This window comes from Erigeron canadensis, chromosome 6 (assembly GCF_010389155.1).
Source record: "Erigeron canadensis isolate Cc75 chromosome 6, C_canadensis_v1, whole genome shotgun sequence".
Classification (NCBI taxonomy): Eukaryota; Viridiplantae; Streptophyta; class Magnoliopsida; order Asterales; family Asteraceae; genus Erigeron; species Erigeron canadensis.
In genome coordinates this window covers 34,249,562-34,269,670 of record NC_057766.1, presented here as the reverse complement: position 1 = coordinate 34,269,670, position 20,109 = coordinate 34,249,562, and the positions used below count along the sequence as shown (strand labels likewise).

The window sequence follows — 20,109 nt, the reverse complement described above, 5'->3', positions numbered from 1 at the left end:
TTTAAAACTGGTATCATTATAGCTCAATGGTGGAGCACTAATTTTTTGTGAAATTCCTTATTGTACAAGACATTTAAAAGTAATTTCACAAAAAGTCCTCCAGTGAAGCAGGTTTGAGTCCTGCAGAGGGGCATGGTTTTACCCCAATTAAATGTTGTGCCTTCGGGCGCTTTAGTTGGGGGTTTCTCCCCCTACTATGTATTGAGGGTGAGAGAGTTTTCTAGCGCGGACCCGGTTAAGACAACATAAGCAAGATAGTCGTTGCGAGCAATTGATATACACCTTTTAAAAAAAACATATGTATATATCAAAAAATGGAGATACTTATACAAACTATCCTTATTGGCAATCTTTATCTATAATAAAGAAGAACTGTCTTCTTGAACTATTTATAGGAAATTGTATGATGTGGCATGTCTACATATTTTTAAAAAAATCTTCTATTTTACTAATGATGTCATAATTAATTAACTAGATTATTGTCCCGCGTAATACGCGGGTGACATATATAGTTTATGATATATTATTGTTTCGTGATAATGTAAATTGATACATAGATAAAAGATGTTGAAAATAAGTTAATTAGCATTATGATGCAAAAATATATCAAGTTAATTAATAATATCATGCTAAAATAGGTTAATTGACAAATAAACAAAATTTATTGGAGACTAACGCTTGTATAATCAAAATTAAGATATAAACTATAATTACAACAGTCTCTATGTAGAAAAAAAAATATCTTTTTTTTAAGTTAGTTTCGATTCAGACGTGCTGGAGGCAATTTTAACTAACAAATCGCTGGACCTTCAACCCCCTCCTCATGGAATATACCTTGAGATGAGAAACCCAAGACTCAAACCCGAGATCTTGGTAAAAACTCACCTCCAGGACCCACATAGTGGATTTAGAAGATACCCCTAACCAACCCATCTAAATGGAATTGGTTAAAAAAAGAAGAACATAAAGTTTCATGATTTTATATTTCATAAATAATTTAGTAAAATTTAAATTGTTGTATTAGGAGATAGTTTTAAATTCAAAGATAATAAGAAATATTTAACGAATTTGATTAAAAATTGGCCATGTATTTGACTTATCCTTAAGTGATCTTCTAACCAAGTTAAGTCACTTTTTACAATTTTCTTACATGGTTTAATGCTTATATGAATGCATACACATTCTATTGAAGCAATAGATATAAAATATAAAACTATTATAAAAAAGTTTGACAAAACAAAAAATAATTTCATATAAAATATCAAAGCATCATAATTATATCTAAGCATCACTCCCACATATAATATTTATTTGTTTACTTTCCAAGCGAGCTTATAAATATTATTTTTTCAAAAAGTAGCAAATGCAATATTTATTTCTCAATTAAAATAACAAATACTTCTTCATCTCGATCTAAACTTCTACTTAAAATTTTTTTAAAAGAAATATTTCAATCTCAAAAAGTCAACTGTATATTTTTTTTACTATCATAATGAAAATACTTTTTAACTACTAATTTGAATAAGTTATGCTATTTTATAGTTTTTTCTCCAACTCATGCAAAATAATATCAAACTTCACAATTATATTTAATATTTTGACAAAAACTTTGAACTATATCTCGCTAAAACTCTTCTAACTTCTAATAAGTTAATTGTAATTTAGACAAGTAAATTTCAAATTTCACCAAGTCAATAGTTTTAATAATTCCTACCTGAATATTAAAATACACTGAAAATTATTAATGTCGACCATGCATTCTTTTTAACTTTCAAACTTTACCCTTATATCTGATATCTGATTACGTGAAATTAATATTCTTAAACGGGCATTGATTTTACAAGTTAAGGTCTAATTCGTTTGACTATTTTAAGCTGGATTGACTTTTTCCATTTTAAAATCGATAGACCAAATAGCATAACTTCGATGAGTCTTTTGCAATTTTAATCCATAGTTGTTGAATTGTGTATCGTGTGTTGACTCATTTTAAAAATTGATTTGTGTAAAAACTTACGTGTAGTATTCATATTTTATCTCATTTATTTACGATCTTAATTTGTTACTTATCCTCAACTTATTATACTTTAAAGAAAACAGTAACTAAATATTTATTAGTAGAAAATTTATTTTATAAAAATAATAAATAACTCTTTTCAATGAAATGCAAGGTTTAAAATAAAAAATAATTTCTAGCTACTTTAATGATATGAGGTTTAAAATAGAATGAAAATACTACTACTAATAATAATAATATCTTTTAACCTCGATAACTCTTATTGTTTTTAAGCATAGTGGCCTACCCCTTTGAGCAACTTTAATGGAAGTCTCATTATTAAACTACGATGTATATTATCCATTAATTAAGTTCGACGAGTTGCAGTTAAATTCGTTAAAGACTTATTCCCATTTAACATCGAAGATATCTTTTTGCTAACAATTTAACCTCGATGGGCTCTTTATTTTAAAGACTCAAATATAAAACTTTTTCAAATTTACATATATCCATTATAACTATACATCTCATATTTTGTTTAAATATATAAAGTAGAAAGTTAATGTCGTATTTGACTAATAATAAAGTCCATGATACTATTTATATATATGAAATTTAATTTAATTATATAAAGTAAGAAGACTAATGTTATATTTACTTAATAACAAATTCGGTAATGTTATCATTATTCTGATCTAACGTTGTAACTTAAGGTTTAAAGTTATAAGCTTGTTTCTTCATAAATTAACTTATGATGTCATCTATATATTATACATTGTAGATAATATAATATATGCTCTTTTATTTCTGGGTAATATAATATTTGGATTTTAATTATATAAATAAATAAATAGTAGCATCGTCTTGTAGATCTAGGGGCTACAAATTCATTATTGGAATACATTTAAGTGTTCTTATCAAAAATTTGTTAAGTTTATTTGTTATTTCAACTTTATATACATTTATTATCATCTACACTAATATGAAAATTAGTTTTTCTTAAGTAAAAACCAAATTAAAATAAAACTTCTTCCTAGAAGATAAAGTTACGTACAAATTAAATCATAATTCACGCTAATAAAACCAAGATCTTACTTTCCAAAAGCAATTTGAACGGATGGAATATATATTCGATTTAATAACATTAACTTTTTTAAAAAAAGGTTTAGAAGATATAATTATATAAAGTAGAATGACCAATGTTGTGTTTATCAATAATAAATTTGGTAATGATATAATTATTTTGATCTAAGGGTTGTAACTAAAAGTTTGAACTCATCAAACGGTCCTTGTTTATCCATAAATGAATTTAGGACATTGTTATATATATATTGGTAGATAATACTTTTTAACGATAAGTGCTTATTTTTAATTTTTGCTTTTTTGGTTGGAAACATAAAAACATATTATTTTTTAAAAAATCTTCTATTTTACTTATGATGTCATAATTAATTAATAATACTTTTTAACGAGAAGTGCTTATTTTTAATTTTTGCTTGGAAATAGGGATGAGCAAATAAACCGTCCGACCCGCGTCCGACCCGGAACCGGCCCGAACCGACCCGCCCGAAGCCCCAACGGGCCGGGTCACGGGTCACGCTTTTGTTGCATTCGCGGGTCACGGGTCACGCGGGTCGGGCCGGGCCGGGTGAAGGCAAAAATCGAAAAAAAGTGAAGGAAACCCGTGAACCGCCCGCGACCCGCCCGAACCCGACCCGAACCGACCCGTACCTTCACGGGCCGGGTCACGGTTCCAATTTTCATACATTCGCGGGGTCGCGGGTCGGGCCGGTTTTTCGCGGGTCGGGTCACATGCACATCTAGGGGTGTTCATTATTTGGTTTCACCCGGAAAACCGCCCAATCCAATTGGATTTGGGTTAACTGGGTTTGGGTTATTTGGATTTGGTTAGTTAATTGGTTATAACCGAATAAAAGTATCGGGTATTGGATTGGTTTTGGGTAAAAAAATAAAACTTGGGGCCCAAACCGAAACCCGATAAGTTAATATTGATGAACTTGGTTATATATATCGCGTAGTCAAAATGCAAGTATTTTAGAATAATTGTAGTATGATATCATGAAGACAACACCATCACTATATTTATGTAATTAATTTACTTAAGATATGTTACAAATTTAGTTATAATTTGCTATCCATGATAAGTTGTTATATATGTTTAGTTTAATTTTTGAATCATTTTACATTTTTGGATTTATTGGCCCCCAATCCATTTAAACCGAATGTTTTTTGGGTGGTTTGGATCGGATGTTTACATTTTTGGATTGGGTATTGGTTGGTTAAATTTTTATTTAAGACCCGATTAAACCAAACCGACTAACCTTATTAAACCGAAACCTGACTGTTTGAACACCCCTATGCACATCCCTAGTTGGAAACATAAAAATATATTCTTTATATAATTTAAAAAAATGTCTTTTAATGTTTTGTTAATGCAATGGATATTCATATATATAAAATTAATATGTTAGTCACTTTAATATCTCTAAACCGAGTAATAAAATATCAATAATAAAAATTACATATATATATATATATATATTATATTTAAAATTTTAATTAAATTGTTCGGGTTAAACTCGGTAGCCAGTTGTTTCTAACAATTTGAGAAGGTAATATCCAAAAGAAATATATACCTCTTCATGTATTAATTGAAAGGGTCAAAGCAACAATATTTTGGTCACATGTATAAAGTTTGAAAAAGGACATACATTAGAAGTTGATAGAATATGAATTTACCTATACAAAATATAAACATTTGTTTCATGATTAAAGCGTGAATAAGAAGGTTTCTTTTTTATGAGCGGATATATCAAAACGAGCCCATTGGGCTACCAAATTCGGGTATAAACCCATACGGCCATACCCATACCCAAATCTAACCCTCCTCCATTCTCAAAAGAAAAACCCTCGGTTGCACAATTCCGATCATCCTCCATAATCGAAACACAATTATATAAACCAAACCAAACCAAACCAAAACCACCATTATACTAAGTTGAGAGAAAAGTTGAAACGAAAAAAAAAGAAAAGGCGATGAACATGAATGTAAACACAGTGGATTCACTAGTAACTGAAATCCAAGGGTTATCAGGAAATCAGAATGACATCATTCAATTAAACAATCATTTGAAACAATCTGAAGATATTCTTCGCTCTCAAGCTGCTACTTTTGCTTCATGTCTCACGCGCCTCGATCCTTCTATTCATTCACTCGGTTATCTCTACATCCTGTTAGTACCATCTTCATCATCTATACATATATCATCTATTTATGCTGGTTATTTAAACGTGCTGCACGAGATTTAGGGTTTTTACCAAGTATTGTTAGTAGGTATCTACTCAGTGCTGATTTTAGATTTTTTTTTCTTTTATTTTTTAGAATTACTTGTTATATTTGCTGACCTGCTGAGTATATATATATATGCGCTCACACACACATACATGATTTTATGATGCATAATTGAATTACTTTATGATATTAGGGTTTTGACACCAAGTAGGCAAGTATTGTAAGTATGCATCTTTTGATGGCTGCTTTTAGTTTTTACTTTTTTTTTTGTTTATGTTACTTTCGGTATCGTGTTAATTGTTGTTATAGAACTGAATCACTGAGATAGTGATTTATACGTTTTATAAGTCTTTATATTACTTTTTATATCCGGTGAAGTCTCGAATGACTTTGGATAATTGCGGTTTTGAGTTTTGATGAAGTTTTGCCAGTATAAAGTGTTGATTTTTTGGGGTTTTTTTTTGAGGGAGTATAACTAATGTTTGAACCGTGAATAGTATGACGTTGTTCTGTGTCCAGTATGAGCATGTCTCATAACATGACATTGAACAATTTGTGAAACTGTTGGAAGTTGTTTTTGAACTTCAAGCTATTGAAATCAGTATAGTAGATTAAATTGAACAGTATTTCGGTGGTACATTCTAACAAATTTTTTTCATGGGAAATTTTTTATTGATTCATGTCTGTTATATGACAGGGAGGCATGTATATCAGGTCCAGTTCCCGAAACACAAGCAAATGAACTAGTTCTCTCAGTTGTCAGATTTATTGATGTGTGCAGTGTTGAGCAGATACGTTTGGTGCCTGAAAAATGTACATTTCTACATATTAGCCCTATTGATGCATTGTAGTTGACATTCTCTTATACATCGTAGTAACTTGTTTACCACTATTGTACAGTTATACATGTTTGTAAAAGACTACATGAACAAGTGATGCGTTTTGGTGCTCCCATGAGAGCTGTGGCTCCTCTGCTGACTGCTATTCGTAAGATTCAACCGTCCTCTGAACATTTAACTCCTCTACATCCAGACTTTCTCCAAGTTTGCCTGTTGGCCAAGTGTTATAAAACTGGTTATAGCTTAATTGAGGATGATATCTGTGAAGTTGATCGACCTAGGGACTTTTTCCTATACTGCTACTATGGGTAAGTTGTTTTAATTACTTTGTATGTAGTTACTATTTCGGAAACTTTAAGAGCATACTGTCTAGATCTTCATGTATTAAGTGTTAACTGATATGATGTGAATTGATGAATATTAATGAACATTGTTGAATTTGGTTATATGCTAGGGGTATGATTTGCATTGGACAGAAACGGTTCGCTAAAGCATTGGAGCTCTTCCACAATGTATGTCATTTTGTTATTGGCTTGCGTCTTTTATTAACTTTATCTATTCTACATATTACTCTCTATGCATAATTAAGTACTTGTCTGACTTGTTTGTTTTTTCTGCTTATCTTTCCTTCAGGTGGCAACTGCGCCTATGAATGTCATGAATGCCATAGCTGTTGAAGCATACAAGAAATACATACTGGTTTCACTCATTCACCTTCGCCAGGTGTGTGTTATGTGCGACATGTGTCTGTCATGAATGATATAGCTGTGCTTGTTAGTTGGTCTTTCTAACATGTATATTCTTCTGGGGGTATCATATTGAGAGTGAGACTGTAGAGGTGACGTTTTTGACTTGTATACGTGCGAATAGCTGAATTCTGGTTGTGTTTGATTTGATCTCTAACCAGTCAAACTGCTAAATTCAAGATGTTTAGGTGAAAGGGGGAAGTTGCAAAATTGTCTAAAAGCGGTTCTTTAATTTGTAAAACCCCCGAATAGTTTGATTTCAAGTGATATAATTATTGAAAGACTAAGTAATGTTAATCTCATTGGCACACAGATTATTAATAGAATAAAAGCTCTAGAAATTAGTAGTATTTATCAATCCGGTTTGACTTATTTCTGCTCATACAGGATTACCCTTTTGGCCAGTTATCCAACCTGCAATCAAGGAATTTCATGCTATATGTGTTATGTAAATTGTAAAGATCTAAGTTTATTTAGAAATCAAATTGATTAATGTTGCGTGGGTTGAAACTTGAAAGTTTTAAACTGAACGAATATACAGTGATTGTTGTATTAAGTGACCTAGCTGTATTCATGTTTTGACATTTTGTTATAATTCAAAGTTTCACTGACAAGTTAGAATTCGTTGCTATCCACTTGGATGGGGTGTTTATTACCAACCTAAAACTCTTTTGTGACCAAGTGGAGTTTGTCACTTAATGCAGTTTTCTCCCAGTCTTCCAAAGTATACATCATCAGTTGCTCAAAGGAGTTTAAAGGGCTATTGTGTGGTAACTTCTAATATCTCTATAAAAGAAGTTTTGTCAATATTTTTTTTTCTATCATATGAATATGTTGACTAAAGCAGCTGCTTTCTGATATTTAATAACATCGAGAGCTGCCTTATCATCAAAATGCACTTCTAATCTCTAGACATTATTTTTTTTGTTCCAAGTAGACGTACATCGAGGTGGCGAATATTTATACCATAGGAGATGTTTCAGAACTCGAGGCATTTGTCCAAGCAAACCACGAGAAGTTTGAGAATGTGAGTTCCTTAGTATACTACAAATTACGATGTGCTGCATTGGCCTAAACTGCTAAATTTAATATAAAATGGGGGAATCGGATTGGTGGAAGCAAGCTCAGTTACGGTTTAGAATTAGGTCGGTCAGGACCAGACAAATACCAAATTTGAACTTGTCATTGAACGGTTGAAGTTTTTAATTTTTACATATAGAGCAACACTGTTTGAACTTTGAAGCGTGAAAAGCGAACATTATAGACAAACCAGTTTGGTTGCAGATCAGACTGGACCAAGCCATGAATTGAAATTGAAACGTATTTAAATGAGAACAAGATTTTAAAATCTCAAGAGCCGAGAAACAAACCAGATATAGCTGGTACCGGTTCGTTTTAAGTTTAGTCTCGGGTCAGCTTAGTTTGTTGTTTTAGACTACTTTTGCCGCTCTCCTGTACTTCAAATTATAGTTTGGTTGTACTACTTTTGTAGTTTAAGCTGGGAAACATAGAACAGATCTAATTTATTTTTTTTTACAATATTTCCGTCACAGGGAAACAATCTTGGATTGGTAAAGCAGGTTGTGTCATCTATGTACAAGCGGAACATTCAAAGGTTGACCCAAACATATTTGACTTTATCCCTTGAAGACATAGCCAATACTGCGCAAATTAAAACCCCTAAGGAGGCTGAAATGCATGTACTTCAAATGGTAACTAGTCTATGAAAAACTCTTTTGGTAAATTTAAAGCAATTTTTTTTGTGTAAAGTTCTGGGTTTTTCTTACATTTTTGCATTTACATTTTTTTCGAAAGATTGAGGATGGTGAGATCTTTGCAACTATTAACCAGAAGGATGGAATGGTTAGATTTCTTGAGGATCCTGAAGAATATAAAACATGTGAGATGATCGAGCATATCGATTCTTCAATCCAAAGGTATGATATTTACGCCGCAAAGACTTATAATCATGCACTATTTATTTATTCAAACAAATATGTTCTGAAACTACTGCACTGAATGATATAGGTTGAATGAGACGTAATTCTCTTGATATTTTTTTATGAAAGGACTGATCAGTTTCTGGTTCCCTTTTTTTTTTTTTTGTTTTTTGGCCTCCTTTATGATCTTTCTTGCATTTTGCTGGTAAATAATCTTGGGATCTTTGTTATTTCGACTGTTACAGAATCATGAAACTGTCAAAGAAGCTGACAACAAATGACGAGTCTATGTCGTGTGACCCCCTTTATCTGTCCAAGGTATAACTTCTTGATCCCTATCACAATGACCTTTTTCCATCATGTGGTGAACATAATGGCTACATTGGCAACACAATGCCAGCCCATTTCGAATTGGTGGATTTGGGTCTTGGATATCTAACAGGTCAATTGGGTTTAGTAATTTATAGATTAATAGGGAACCTGTCAAATTGGTGGAAAGTTGCCAGAGTCCAGAAGTTTATTTTAAATGCACAGAACCTTCCAAGTATTTTTATATGAAAGGTTAGATTGTCAAATAACAGGAGTATAATTTTAACCAAATTTGACCAGTTAATTATATATTAAAAAAACACAAATCTTGGACAAAAAGTTTCTCAGGATCAACCCAACCCGACTGACTCATCCACGTTGGTGTCTTTAAGAATAGTGCTATAATTGTAGCTTTTGTTTTTGTTAGAATGAAGTGTTTTGAACCGTAGCCTAATGGTTTATATATCTTTAGGTTGGGAAAGAGCGACAACGATTTGACTTCGATGACTTCGATGGTGTTCCGCAGAAGTTCAACTTGTGAAAAACAAGCTAGAATGCATTTCATTAGATATAAAACTTTCCATCGTTTAGGCATATCTCTCTTTTTGTTTGTCAACCTGAGGCACGTATGCAACAGAGGTTACTAAATCCTGTTTGAGTACATGAATTAGTACATGTGAAATCTTGCTAATATTAGGCTTTTAAGCCAAGACTCTTGGTTAGATTACTTTAGTGGGATACGTTTATGAATTAAATTTGTTTTTTGTTATGTCCAAATTTCGATGTTATGAAACAATGGGTTTTGCATCGTAAAAATCATCGTATATAAATTGCTTCGTGAAAATTTGTGCATCATTTTAATCATGATTTAAGAGTTAAGATCTTGTCTTATTTGTTTTACTTTAATAGTTGTTTTATTAATCATTAATTTGCCTACAATTCATTTCACGCAAAAGAATCTATCAGGGTCACCGAAAATACTCCTCTTCACCGTGCTAAACTACGTTATAAAAGAAAAAAAATCCAAAATAATCTTTTGAGAATTGCTGTTTTAAAAAATCGATAATTTTGACCAGTTTGGTTTGTTGAACCGTTCAATTGACTACTCAAGCTTTATATATCTATTGCACAACAATAACAACTATATCCATTCTAGGCATAAGGCCATAAGGGTCGTCAAAAACTGAAACGAAAACAAAACAAAAAAAATACTATATAAACAAAATAAATCGAGAAAACCAATGGTTTTTAGTTTTGATTTTCTACGTTGAATACGGTTCAAGCCAATAGGACATTAAAGGGCTATGATTATAATTTGTAGGGGTTGATTCGGGTCCACAAAGTATCATCATCAGCAACCAAAACATGTCTGTAGTTGTATCTACCCATAAAAGTACAATAATGCAGCAAATGATACATACAATCATCTGGAAGTTTTTCATCTTTTTTAAAAGGAAGGTACCTTATTAGCAAACGGTGAGGCTGCGAGTGACGTACTCAGTAATCAACAGCAAACCTTGGACTATCTATGACTAACTTCCATTGTTTTGAAACTGACCTCAATCTAATCAATGCTTTTACAGTAGGAACCTTTTGATTATTTCAACTTGCAGTTCCCAAGGAATGTTGTCTGACATTTCTAGTTCACTTACTTTTAGGGTTTTTTACTCATTACTTTTTCTTTTATTTTACAAGGGATGAGTGCAATTGCAATTTTGGAGTAATTTTGAAACCCTATGTTACTGTACCATATTGCTGGGTTTTTTGGTTTTGAGTTTTTTTGATAAAGACAACTTCAAGCAAGGGCGTCTGATATCTCGACTAGACTTTTTCAGCGACTATCGCTGCAAATAGTCATTTACAGTAAGTCATACAGTAAGTCGCTGCAAATATATTGACTAGACAACAGCACAGTGCACTCTCAAGTTGACAACTCAATCGAGACCCACATACTTCTTAAGCGTTATGCATTTTGAAACACGCTTTGGACGGGTGTACTTTATCAATTCAAACACGTTATCTTATACCTACACACTCATAGTGAAACTCTCTCAAAAGTTTATTCTGTTTCTTACTTTCTCAAAATTCAAGTTCTTTCTTTCTGTAACTCTCCTTTCTTACAAATATTGAACACTTTTTATTCAAACAATAGTTTCTATATCTCTCTTCCAAACATTTATCAATCAAAAACAATTATCTCTCTTTCTTAATTTCTTAACACAATTCTGAACGTTACTGACCAAAATAAATCTCTTTGAATATCACAAGAACATATAGGGGAAGATATATGGTATGGCCGGATTGAAAAGATGAAGAAAAAAAGATGATATATATATATATATATATATTTTTATGATAATGAAAGAAGGAAGGAGACGGTGGTTTTATTCGAATTTTGGGCCCCCTCAACCTTTTGCAGCGACAAGCACTGTTATTTCTTTGGTCAAAGGTCATTGCCATTATGGTGGTGGTTAGTGGATTGCTGACGTGGCTCTACTTTTTGCAGCGACTATCGCTGCAAATTGTCCTGATCGAGATACCGAAAATAAATGGTCGGGATACAAGTTGCGTAATTCAATGATCATATGGTATTATGGTTCATAATCAACCTCTTACCACTGTTAAAGACTTGGGTAATACCAACTCATGAAATATTATTATACTGCAGCTAATATATGCATTCCGATATTTAGTACTTGTTTTAGTGATAGAACTCTGCTGGCATCTCGAAACTGTCTTCCCAAATTTTGGAAAACGGGTTTTAATTCAAATGTAGTTACAAGAACAGTTATAAACGGGCTAGAATGAGTAGAAATCATAAGAATTATATCCGTTTGTTTAAATTCTCCACACAAAAAGAAAACAAATCAATTACTATATGCTCGAAAAAAGACGACCAATTGTTGAATGGAAAAATAAAATAAAATACAACACATAGTAAACAAAAACATGAAAACACTAGTGTATGTACTACGAAGCCACGAATACAAACCAACCCCCGCAGCCACAGAGGGGTTCTTTTTAAAAAGCTGTGCAAAATTTCCATCCAAAAAACCTACTTAGCCTTGGTATTTCTGTCTTTACATAGTGCATGCCATTCCTGTAAAATAGCACTTTGAAGAGCACGATGCTCAACCTCCTCCGGTGTCAACTCGAATAAAGTTGTAGGACCCTTGTGTTTCTTCTTCCCATCTTCCCCGTTTTCTTTCTTTTCCTTATCATCGTCATCACTGTCATCCACTTCATCATCTATTGTCTCTTCAACTTTTGGGGATTTAGGTGGCGGCTGAGCCGCCTTTAGCAAAGCTATTCGTTCCATGGATAATTTTAGCCGTTCAGCAGCAGCCTCCTTCATTTCATCTTCGGGCATGTACTCCACACCACCATCTGTGAGATCATCACACCAAGACTGTAGATCTGACCCAACTTCTTTTATTATTGCTGCATCTGATGCTCTAACAACGAATTTGCATATCATAGCTGTGGTTTCATCTCCCAGATCTACATTTCTGCTTACTTCACTAGCACCAAATATCATCATCCCCAAGAAGCCTCCATGCCATGTTTTGGCAGCATAGCATAGCTGTTCATAATAAGTATATCCAAAAGAGATGTATGAGAAGAGCAATCTTTAAAAAACTTCCCGCACAACCGATAACTTAGTTTAACATAGATATAAAATTGATTTTATTGAAGTACGTGAAAGAAAAACAACAGATTTTGAGGGGGAGGAGGAAGAGTTGAGAAGAAGCCCATAATAATGAGCACTTTTTATTACACAATTACTTTGAACATAACTTTCCCTTTAGATTTGACTCAAGAAAAGCTTTTAGCTCTTCCTTAGCTTCCCGAGATAGCTGTACACAAGTACAAACTTGGATTTTAACCCGACTGGGCATCGGTTTTGTTTAAATACACAAAGTGAAAAACCAGTACCTATTTGGCCCAGCCCTTCTGTTTTATCTGGCTAACTGATAATTGTGCAACTACAAGTATATATAATGACCAAAAAAAACTTGCCTGGAACCCAGCTACGGTGCGGATAATGTGAGAGCAAACCCTATGAAAAGGTTTGGCAGATAGCGATCTGAGTCCACTCAAGAAAGGGGAGGAACCATATTGCTGAGCAGCAGTAGCCTTAAAGCCACTACCTTCATACGTATAAGTACCCGTGAACTCCACCATAGCAGGTAAACTAGGCCAGAGGCGAAAATACTCCACGGGTGATATTTTATGGGGCATTAGAAGCTCTGTTAGTGGAATCTTGTAAGGTTGGCATCTCATAATTACAGGATCTCCTAATTCTGGCTTTAAGCTTCTTTTCTGCCTGATGATTTGTTGATCTTCCTCTGCATAATCCCCTTCATTTCCTGGAATATCATTTCCAGCAAACGGGTAGTACAAAACTTGAACCCAAAGAGCACACCGTTCAAAGTGGGAGACACCCAAAGTCACACTACATAATACAGGTTCCTGCATCCATAAATGTGCACTATGTTTAAAATAAACTCAAGAAAATGTAAGCATTAAATCACGGGAAGGATCCTTAATGAATCAAGCATCCTTTGATTTAATTGTCCATCAACGAACCTGAGAGTTTAGATCACGCAATTGCCTAACTGCTTGGGGAGATCCATCCATAAAATATGAAGCACCAGACAAGCCAACACGAATATCCACTCGTTTAAGTTCCATTTCGGTCAAATTTAAAACCTGCGACATGTTGTCAAAGCTTAAGTATATATTTATCTTATAAGAACTATAAAGTATTAAAAATTCCATTACAAAGATTTGTTGTTGCTAATGTAGTAATGTGTCTAAACGTCTAGACGGAGGAACAATTTCACAATGAGGCTATCTGGCCAAAGCTATTAGATGCATCGATGCTAACTAGGAGTTGAGTTTACCTTCAGATGAAGCGTGATTCTTCCATCATTCGGATCAGACAAGTGGTATGCTTCAACATAGCAGGGATCACTACTACCAGTTAACGTATGAGCACTTGGAGGAACCTTAAGTGAAGTAGTATCAGCTCTTTTTGCCAACAATAAAGTTAACTCACTAGGTTCGGGTCTCCATAGTTCTAAGATAGCCTTGTGAACTAACCCTTCCAACTTTCGGTCCTGGGCTGCTGAGGCTTCATAAAACTGAACAGTTAGTTTGTGATGACTAAATGGGTAGTCTCCTCTTGTTTCACTAACACCAGCCCACCTGTGACAAAAGTGTGCCATAATATAAAAAACTGCAAAAATTGGATTGGCACATATTAAATACCTAAAATGCACATTGCCAAGACAATATTAAAAATGTTGGTGGATGACAATAACTACCAAGATCTTGCAATACATGTTCATGGGTAAATACGTAAATTTGCTTATGAATCCATATAGAAACTTTGCAGTTTTTCGGACAACCCAAAAGGAAATGTTTATTTCTTTCTTTTATTTTCGCATGTCTTATTTTGTGACTGGTAAGTAGTGTCAGGCTAACTTACAGGAGTCAAACTTAAGGCTATGTGAAAGTAAATCAAGTCTCAAAGATTAAAAAATGGCATGGCTCATAAGTCAACATGTATGGATTGTATGGTATCAGAAAACTCTGTAAATTAGAATTAGATGCTCACTTGTCATCAGAATGACTAGAAACATATTTGATTCTTTGCAATATCATGCGAGCCTGATGTTTGTTAACAGAATCAGTCAAAGGATCAGCTCTGAACTCTTCTAGCTCTTTAGTTAGCAACTGCCCAGCCCTAGCGTTACGTGATCCCAACCTTTGAGCACATAAAAGAACTGCTTGAATATCTTGCAACTTATTTGTTTCAGTTGCGGATGAGTCAGCATTGAATAAGATTTTATGAATTTTTGATATAATAATGTTCAGTGCATCATCTGGGTCATCGGCAAGAAGAGGATCCAAACCTTCTAAATCAATGTGTTCTGAAATTGCCCAAACTAGACGGGCAGCAATTCTAGGAGTGTTTACCTGCCCACATAGACATTAAAAATTTTAAGTAAAAAGATAGAGTACGTAATCCAAGGTTTATTAAAAAGAAAATTAGCCATGCCATCATATTTAATTTTATATGATTCAAACGTCTACGAACCTCAAGGAGATCATTCACAAGTTGCCGTTGCAAATTTTGTAACCGTGTTTCATTTAAAATCTGATCTTGGGATGCTCCATCTTTAACTCTTTTGACCCCTCCCCTGGTATCAAAAATATGGCAAAGCCTGACTAGTAACTTCAAGTAACAATCAACAGCATATGTTCGACCCTCACAATCCCATTTTACACAAGGTCGACACACTTCAACCACTTCCAAAGCTGGCTCAGTCCAATTTAATGCACCATACCCGGTTCCATAAGCCAATGCTCCAATCACTCGACTCTCCATACCTGCCGAATTTTTTTGTTCAGGCAACGGTAGGGACAGCTGGAAGCAACTTTCTACCAAAGTGGCCACCAATTCTTCTCTGAATAAACTTTTGCTTGTGACAGTGTTGAGGTCATCTCTGATTCTGACATCCTCAAAAAGCGATGCAATGTCTGTTCCAGGAAGGGGTTTCTGGCCTCTCCGAACGCTTTCTTTCGCAAAAAGATCAACACAAAGAGCTGTACGACAGATGCAAGCTAATGCATGCATGCGGTCTGATTCTGCCCTTAAGTTTCTCACCATAAGAAGCAGCCTCTTAAATAATGAAACCTAAAAAATATAAACTTTTAAAAAATTATTACAAGAATCACCAAAGCTATTTCTTTTAACTTTTAACTACTCATGATATAATGTGTAGGTTAGATCTATAAATCAATCAACTCCCATGGATAGGGTTAGCTTGTGGTTAACATTCATCATGACGACAAACAAAACTGACTTGATTGTACTACAACAAATGCAGGTGCGGGAGGCAAATAACAATCCAACTATGTATGTTATGTTGCATTTAATTAAATGATATATATATATATATCAAAGGTTTAGTAAGGAACTTTAGAGACCACCGAGTGCTATTAACTTCCGCGGAAGAGTGCAAGACAGCTATAACGGATACTAGATTCACTTTATTTGGTAACTGGAAACGCTTACCAAGTCTAGTTTAAATTATCCTATAGCAATTACAGCTCAGAGTTCAACTACAACAAAGAGTTCACCTCTCCATAACTCTTCTCAAAAAGACCCAATCACCATAAGCATTTTGCACAAACCTTGAGTTGCATGTTGTAGTTCTAATATCTGCTAAGAGTAAGGAGAAAGTTTCAGACTGATAGCAGTGCCAGGCACTTCACAATAAGTGAATTTGACGGCCCAATCGAGGTAATCTTTGGTCGATCTTTGACAGTAAGAGCCAACAAGAGTTGGAGGATGGTATGGTCCCAATGAGAAAATCTAGTAGGTTGATAAGATAGATGAAAATCAATCTTGCTGGATCTTTAACAGAGAGAGACAACAAAAGTTGGATGACTGTTTACTATAGCCAATAAGAAGATGAATCGAAAAAAGTGTGGGTGATTTAATATGCGTGACTGCTAAGGATTAAACATGATTCTCGGTAAGCCTCCATCCAGAAAAAAGAAAATGATAAACTTGACTTTTCACCAAGGATTGATACAAAGAAATACAACTGACGATGTTGTGTGGTGGTTAATTCTCTCAACTATCCTACAGTGTGACATATGATGATTTATATCATTACTAATTGAATGCAAAAGAACGTGCACTTTATGTTTTTTATAGTTAATTATCTTTCAAGGGTATACTAAATAGAGAAAGGGTTATTTGAGAACCCACAAATAAAAAAGAAAGCGAGAACAATTCTGGACCACTCATTTTCTTATATTTTCTCTCGCTTCCATTAAATAAGAAAATTCACCCAAATCATTTAAAATGCTTTATCCCACAAACCGTAAATCGTTAGACGAAACAAAAAGCATGGGTAGTCTTAAAATTTCGTCATCTTTCATTAGAGATCCAATTCAATATAATTTTGACGACTTTTTAATTTTCGTTTTTTTTCCCCATCGCGTTCATCCTACACATGTGTAGGTTCATCCTACACATGTGTAAGATCATTGTTTTCACACGTAAATTAGTAAATGAACATATGTACACAACAATGAAGGTCAAGGGTGGATCCTGTCAATCCATGGCAGAGCCATGGTAGCCAAGGACGGAGCCCGTCAGTCCATGGCGGAGGAATAGCGGCTAAGGGCGGAGCCCGTTAGGTAGATCACCCCTCACTGGTCACCCCCTATGACTTATCACCCTCTATGACCTATCACCCTCTATGACCTATCAACCCCACTAGCTTTGGTTTATGAATATCCTTAAGGGCGAAGCCCGTTCCGAATCATAATTTTTGTTCAACCTACACATGTGTAAGTTATGTGTAACTACCAAAAAGAAAACGAAAATTAAAAAGTCGTTAAAAGTATATCGAATTGGATCTCTAATGAAAGAGGATGAAATTTTAAGACTACCCATATTTTTGTTTTGTCTAACGATTTACGGTTTGTGAGTTAGAACATTTTGAATGATTTGGGTGAATTTTATTATTTAATTGAAGAGAGAGAAAGAGAAAAAGAATGTGTGGTCCAGAATGGTTCTTGACTCTTGAGTTCTTTTTTTTAGAAGTTCTCAAAATAACTCACCCCTATACTAATAAACTTAAAATTAATTTTAAGAGAATTCAATGTAGTACATGTAACTATTCTGGAAGATCCAAACGATATAGCAAATAGTCAAGTAATATAGAACTAGGTGGTTTGAGGACCTAGGGACTGATAATCTGGATAAAAATGTATTCTGCACATAGCGGGGTAACATTTTTTAAGAATTTAAGGTATGTAACACTGAGAATGAACAATCGTTTTACTTTATACTCTTGTTCTCTTAAAATTATTATATTATAAACAAAAAGGCCTAAATCCCATCATATTATATACCTGGCAGTAAAACCATCAAAACATGACCTATGGTGTTGTATGCATACTGCAGCAATTAGTGACTAATTATTACTAATGTAAACAAATAAAATGTTACATATCTCAAGATATTTTAATAAAGAGTGCTTAAAAGTGGTTAAACAAACCTGCATACTAAGATCAAGAAGATGAAGATTCGTAACAACAGCTCGAACTATACTCTCTCTAGCAGATGAAAACTCTTGTCTATCCCAAAGTGTAAGAATTGCAATAATCGAAGCTGAAGCCCACTCAGGCTTACCACCAGGAACATCAGCCAAATACAACATATTAATCCCTACCTCAAAAATCAATGCAGGATCTAACGAAGATGCCAAAAAGGGTGCCAAATGCGTAACCACATCCGACACACCCACAAACCTCTCTGCCTTACTCGAATCCAAACTTCCCTCGTAAGTTTTTTTGGACCTCGAAAGCTTCTGAAAAGCCTCGAAAGAACCCGAAGCAACAGATTTAACTGCATAAACAAGCGGATAAACACTCGCCCTAAAACTCTCAACAGGAAGCACCAACGACCTTGCCATCAAAGCATTCCTTTTCTTCCAAACAAACTCCACCATTGACGAAACCCAGTTCGACCTAATGGCAACAGAATTCTCACTATCAACTAACTTATCACCAGCCAACCTACTCATTCTTTTCGACTCAAACTCCTGAAACAACCTCCCAACCGATTCAAAAGCAACTCTCGACACGTTATCCGCTTTATCGAGCATATTCATCCCAATCCTATTCCACCAATTCGACACTTTGTCCAACAAACTAACATTATTCTCACACAATGTAACCAAATCATCACGTGCTAAAATACATCCTAAAGTCTCGGTAATCGAAAACCGTAAATTATCACTAGTGGAATCAAAACAATTAGAAATTTCCTTATTACTATCAGTAACAAACTTGCCTAACCGATACGAAGGAATCGCAGCAAGGATCGAGACAGCAGCAGCAGTGACGTCAGGGTCCGGAAAGTCCAGATCGTTATGAATTCCGGTACAGACGATCTCCCATAGATCAGTAGTCAAACGAGTGGATCGGATAAGGTCAAAGGCGAGTTTTTTGGAGACGGCCGAAGCTGGAGACGCGACGATTTCTTCGACGGCGGATTTGGCGATGACGGAGATGTCACGGCCGGCGGCGGATTGTTGGAGAGCTTGAAGTAAAGCGCCGGATTGACGGAGAGCGTCGTTGGATCGGAGATCTGCTTGGATCTGAGCGAATAGTATGTCCATTTTTTGTTTGTCAGGGTGTGAGCATGAAAGTGTTGAGTGGAATTGTGATCCAGAGAAAAGTGGAAAATGTGATTCCGGTGGGCGGGTTTTGTTACTTCCGGTGGGTGGGTGATGTGCTGTGTATCAAAGTGAAGAAATTGCGACTGGAATGCAGTCGTTAAATTTGTACAGTGAAAGTTAGTTGTTATATGTATTTTTTTTGGAAATGAAATATATTTTTAATTAGGTTAGCTTTGGATAGCATCCTCTAAATTTATTTTCAAATTTATTAGATTTTCAACTTTATTAATAAAGTTGTATTTTGATTTTTAATCAGGTCAAGATTTAAAAATCATCTTTAAATCTTACCTTTGATTTTAATTCAAGGGTTAAGATCATCCACTTTACCAATAAAGATATAAATAACTTTAAAGGATCTTTATGTTAGCTTTTGCCATGATTTTCAAGGGAGAGATTTTTTTTTTTTCAAACATATGATTTTCAGGAGAAATTTGTAAAGGAAAAACATGATTCCAACCTTTTTTGTTTTTCCCTAATTTTAATACGTCTTTAATTTATCTAGCTATTATCAAATATCAACAATATCAATCATAATGATAAGGTAATAATCTTTACTATCTTCGTTAATTGTACATCACTTAACATGTTAACATCCTTTATATTATGCATTGTACAATACTTAAAACATCATTTATATTATAGCAGCATGCTTCTACTATGATTTTCATAGAAGAGATTTTATATTCAAATATGTG

General features: G+C 34.2%; 2 protein-coding genes across 2 annotated transcripts; one reads left to right on the top strand and one right to left on the bottom strand.

Moving 5' to 3' along the window:
* Positions 1-4,893: 4,893 nt before the first annotated feature.
* Positions 4,894-9,895, top strand: LOC122603523 (COP9 signalosome complex subunit 3). The gene is made up of 11 exons (XM_043776248.1): positions 4,894-5,247; positions 6,004-6,119; positions 6,207-6,453; positions 6,600-6,657; positions 6,779-6,868; positions 7,596-7,661; positions 7,829-7,918; positions 8,445-8,603; positions 8,707-8,828; positions 9,077-9,149; positions 9,613-9,895. The coding sequence occupies exons 1-11, from the start codon at positions 5,051-5,053 to the stop codon at positions 9,679-9,681; spliced, it is 1,287 nt and encodes a 428-aa protein (XP_043632183.1). The 5' UTR covers positions 4,894-5,050; the 3' UTR covers positions 9,682-9,895.
* A 2,099-nt stretch (positions 9,896-11,994) lies between these two features.
* LOC122603096 (protein TPLATE) lies at positions 11,995-19,524 on the bottom strand. Its single transcript, XM_043775710.1, has 7 exons — positions 18,230-19,524; positions 15,247-15,846; positions 14,764-15,125; positions 14,048-14,351; positions 13,731-13,853; positions 13,161-13,613; positions 11,995-12,723 (listed from the first exon to the last, which is right to left on the bottom strand). Exons 1-7 carry the CDS (start codon positions 19,352-19,354, stop codon positions 12,196-12,198), a joined length of 3,495 nt encoding a protein of 1,164 aa, XP_043631645.1. The 5' UTR covers positions 19,355-19,524; the 3' UTR covers positions 11,995-12,195.
* Positions 19,525-20,109: the final 585 nt, after the last annotated feature.